The following is a 4,802-nucleotide window of genomic DNA, read 5'->3' as shown; positions in this document are numbered from 1 at the left end:
ATCAGTTCAGCGGGTTCGCGATTTCCGTTCCTAAGACAGCAGTCACCACATCACCCTTGCCGACGAAGGACTGATTATCAGGGAGCTATCCGCTCTGGTGACGGTATTGTGGTCTCGATCATGGGCATGCTCCGGGACGCCCAGGCCGACGTAGGCGCCCGCCTGGGGATACGTGGGGGAGGAGGAAGAACGCTGCTTTAATAAATACGTAGTGAGGTTAGTCACCCTGTCAATCCCTCCCGCACCAAAAGGGACGCCGCCGACGAGGAAAGACTAACAACATCGTGAGCGGACAGAAGAGAGGGGCGTGTCTCTTTAAGAGGCGTTCGGCTTTCGACTGCGGTAACTATTGCATTCGCTGTCGCAACACAGCAGAAAAGACGCAGGTGGCGCACTTTGAGCGACTGATGGCGAATGTGGATTGTGCCGAGTGGATATGTCGTGCTTCGTCAATGCCTGCCGACCACGATGTGTGCGACGAGACAGACGGTGGGATCGCGCAGCGCTTGGGAGTCGACACTGCCAGGGGGGGAGAACCGCTGGGGCGACAGAGCAGCGCAATCGGCGAGGCGATCAAATGGGGAAGGTCGATAGCGGGGGTTGATAGGTCGAGTGGGCGGCGTTGCTCGCTGCAGAAGTTGGAGAGCCCTGGAGCACGCAGGTTGTAGGTGTGTCGGGAGGATCGTAGAGGCGGTGGTCGCAGACGACGAAGACGAGGTCGGTGGAGATGTTGGGTTAATATAGGCCAAGTATGAAGAGAGGCGGTTGGCTTTGTACGTGGACCTCGACGTGGACCTAGACCTTGGGCCTGGACATGGATTGACCTCTAGAGCCTGTCCTGTCCGGTCTGTCCCCTCGTCAGGCGAATCCAGTAGAACTGCGCCGCGGCCAAGGGCAAACCTGGGGTCGAGGCTAGCGCAGGCCCTGACTGGTGGGAGGATGCCTGCATTGACCGGGTCCAGGTGCCTGACAGCCGGGTTGGGAGCTGTGGTGGTGGTGGTGGTGGTGTTGGTGGTGGTAATGGGAGGGGCCTTGTTTGGGGGGGGGTCGTGGTTTGTGGGGTAGCGATGATCTTAAGGATGCGGGTTGGCTGTCGTTTTTCGTAGAAATCAGAATCAAAGAACGGGCTTTTGAGGGTCTTGCAACGATGTACAAAATTCTTATTGTGCGTCTTGGCCGAAGCATCTCGACCATAGTTTCCCTCGAACCCAAATCCGCATTTGCCCAGGCAGGCTACCTCTCGATTGAATGACCTGACGATTCGCACCAACCACGGCGTCGCCCCACTGGCGTCTGTCCCCTCGTGGCACAGCAAGATTATCCGCTGTGCAGGATGCGCTGGAGGCGGTAACCTGGCCCGACCCTCTCTACCTGCGTGTTCGCTTACCTACATGTGTGACGAAGGGCCTGTCTGGTCATCCACCTTTGTGACGTTGTGAGAAATGATTGTCAGTCAGACTTGGATCTGTCCTACTATATCAAAAAGCCATCTCTTCGGCTCTACGAAGGGATATAGCTCCGAGGAAGTGACAAGATGGCGCCTTCGCCTTTGACCTTCACTTGGATGGAGCAAACAAACTCTTGCCAGTTCGCCTACTTGCTCGAACACCCCCACGAGATCATAACGTATGACTGCTCTCCATCTCCACGCGACGACATTGCATCACCAAGTAGCATTCATGCCACGAATCGCCTGTTTCGTTCCAGAGTTCTCTCCGCCATGAGTGTCAGATCACACGAGCCTCTTAGTATTGCGAACCACGGCCTGTTCTCTTCCGTCTTTCACTCAAGAACCTGGTCCGTCCACCAAGCCACAGCCATCCAGCAAGCCATGCCGCACGACGATCATACCTGACGCGTGCAGCTTGAATCACGTTGAAAATCCGCATCTTGCAATTTTATGAACACTGCCATGGCTTGATCGGCTCTGCAGGCGGGGGATCAAACATCAGATAGAGGGACGTTGTGTGACAAATGTCCTCTGGTTCTGACCGATGCCGCGCAGCAAGCCTGACCGATGGTGACGCGCTAAGAACACTAGATGCAAGTTATCAGTATACATAGTGGAACATGAATCAGCGAGAATTTTCCAAGCGTGTTGACTTGAGCTGTTCCTGTTCTCCAGTCAAGTCCCCTCAGGAACACAATACCATCCTGCCTCAAAATACGCCGCGACACCAATAGTAAGTGGAACCACATAGTGCCCCACCCGTTTGTAGGCTTACCTAACGAACCCAACGCTCTATCCCCAGCAATCGGCACCACGCCCGATCTCTACCCTGTCACCTCCACTCGAGCTCCCTCCCGGTCGGTCGCGGGTCCGCGTCTAACACTTCATTCTTGGGCTACCTGTCCAACGCCAACAGGTGCAATAGCCTTGCTCCTCATCCTCTTGGACATACAAGACCATCAGAACACCTGGCCATGGCCATGCAGTAAAGTCCTCTTGAGCCCTCCTTGCTACCGCCCATCATGGCTTCTGGTATGTGGCCTGATCACCTGGACGCAGAGCAGCCTCCATCCACTAACGCATCTCGGCATCGACAGTGCGCATCTGTGTCTGTGGTGACGAAGGCACCGGCAAGTCCAGCCTCATAGCTTCTCTCGTGAAGGATGTCTTCATCCAGAACAAGATTCAAGCCGTCCTGCCCCCGATCACCATACCGCCTCAACTCGGCACACCTGACAATGTCACCACGTCCATTGTCGACACCTCTGCCCGACCGCAAGATCGAACCACGCTACGCAAGGAGATCCGGAAGTCGAACGTCATACTCCTCGTCTACTCCGACCACTACAGCTATGAACGCGTCGCGCTCTTTTGGATGCCGTACTTTCGGTCCCTTGGCGTCAACGTGCCCGTCGTCCTCTGTGCCAACAAGTCCGACCTGACCGGTGACGTTAACACGCCGCAAGTCGTGGATGGCGAGATGCTACCCGTCATGGCCGAGTTTCGCGAGATCGACTCGTGTATTCGGTCGAGCGCGAGGGAACACCGCAATGTGAACGAAGTTTTCTTCCTGTGTCAGAAGGCCGTCACCCACCCCATCGCCCCTCTTTTCGACTACAAGGAGGGGAACCTCAAACCGGCTTGTGTAGACGCTCTGAAGCGGGTGTTCTATCTGTGCGACAAGGACCAAGACGGCTTCCTGAACGACCAAGAGATGCACGACTTCCAGTCTCGCTGCTTCGATAAACCGCTGACTTCGGAAGACCTCGACAACATCAAGCAGTCAGTGTCGAAAGCAGCCCCAGAGACCAGTCCTGAGAAGGGCATCGACAAAATGGGATTCCTACAACTGAACAAGCTCTACGCTGAAAAAGGTCGCCACGAGACTATCTGGATCATTCTGCGCAAGTTCAACTACACCGACAGTTTGAGCTTGGAAGACAGCTTCCTCCACCCCAAGTTCGAAGTGCCCGAATACTCGTCTGCCGAGCTCAGCCCTGCTGGCTACCGCTTTTTCGTCGACCTCTTCTTGCTTTTCGACAAGGACAACGATGGTGGTCTGAGCGACGACGAGCTGGAGGCTTTGTTCGCGCCAACGCCGGGGCTTCCTCAGTCCTGGCAGGAGACGTCCTTCCCCTCCTCGACTGTTCGCAATGAGGCCGGCTACGTTACCCTGCAAGGCTGGTTGGCTCAGTGGAGCATGACAACCTTTATGGAACCGAAAACGACCCTGGAGTACCTCGCACATCTGGGATTCGAACCAGCGACATCTCGTGAGACGACGACAGCTGCTCTCAAAGTGACCAAGGCTCGTAAGAGGAGAAAGCGCCCTGGCCGCGTCGAGCGGAACGTTGTTCTGTGCTACGTTCTCGGTGCGCCTAGCGCTGGCAAATCTTCCCTGTTGGATGCGTTCCTCAACCGTCCGTTCGATCCGCTCTACCGCCCCTCCATCAAGCCGCGCCGCGCCGTCAACAGCGTTGAGCTGCACGGTGGCAAGCAATGCTACCTGATTCTTGAGGAGCTCGGTGAGCTCGAACCGGCCATCCTCGAGAACCAGGCCAAGCTCAACGCTTGCGATCTCGTCTGTTACGCATACGACTCGTCTAACCCTGATTCATTCAGTCACATTGTCGACCTGCGTCGCCGCTACCCTCATCTCGACGAGCTTCCCGCCGTCTACACAGCCCTCAAAGCGGACCGCGACAAGACGACGCAGCGATGCGAGCAGCAGCCCGATGAGTACACCCACGAACTCATGATGAGCGCTCCGCTCCATGTTTCTGTGACCTGGGGCTCCATCTCTGAGCTCTTCATCGCCCTCGCCGAGGCGGCCACGAATCCTAGCACCGCCTTCCCCAGAAGCGAAGAGCCGCCCGTGGACCGCACGCCGCTATACGTCGCGCTCGGAGCAACTGCATGTGCCGGCCTTGCTGCCTTTATGATCTGGCGCCGGTCGACCAACTCGGCCTGATCGGAGGGAGGGCCGACGAGCTCTCCGGACAAGAGCAGGTGTCTTGGACATGGCGCTCGTGCACTAGACATCATCTTCCGTGAGAGAGACTGCATGCATATTAGGGCGTTTTGCAGATGGGCATTCGGGGTTTGACGTTTCACTTGACCTTTTTCTTTTTCTTTCTTTTCTTCTTCGCAAAGAGAACAACTCCCGTGATACCCAGCTCCGTCCTCGACTATACATATTCTACCACTTAGACAGAAGACTCGGCTTTTAATGCAAATATCTTCATCTTTGCTTGTACACATGATCATTGCTAGACACATTCCCAGTGGTCCACGTCTCAGTGCTCAAGCCGTGCGTCGGTCGTTGAGTAGCATGTCACTCATCAAGCTGGTG

At 56.0% G+C, this 4,802-nt stretch overlaps 2 protein-coding genes across 2 annotated transcripts in view; one reads left to right on the top strand and one right to left on the bottom strand.

Annotated features, from left to right (window-relative positions):
* Window positions 1-2,472: 2,472 nt before the first annotated feature.
* Window positions 2,473-4,421, top strand: VDBG_07979 (mitochondrial Rho GTPase; the record flags this gene model as incomplete). Its single annotated transcript, XM_003001674.1, has 2 exons — window positions 2,473-2,482; window positions 2,548-4,421. 2 exons carry the CDS (start codon window positions 2,473-2,475, stop codon window positions 4,419-4,421), a joined length of 1,884 nt encoding a protein of 627 aa, XP_003001720.1.
* Window positions 4,422-4,713: 292 nt separating this feature from the next.
* Window positions 4,714-4,802, bottom strand: part of VDBG_07978 (conserved hypothetical protein) — a gene marked incomplete at both ends in the record, with an annotated part of 3,067 nt that continues 2,978 nt past the window's right edge. The window contains one exon of the mRNA XM_003001673.1: window positions 4,714-4,719. Within this exon, the coding sequence (XP_003001719.1) occupies window positions 4,714-4,719 (6 nt within the window). The remainder of the gene's footprint in view (window positions 4,720-4,802) is intronic.

This window comes from Verticillium alfalfae, genomic scaffold (assembly GCF_000150825.1).
Source record: "Verticillium alfalfae VaMs.102 supercont1.11 genomic scaffold, whole genome shotgun sequence".
Lineage (NCBI taxonomy): Eukaryota > Fungi > Ascomycota > Sordariomycetes > Glomerellales > Plectosphaerellaceae > Verticillium > Verticillium alfalfae.
This window is presented reverse-complemented; position numbering and strand designations above follow the sequence as displayed.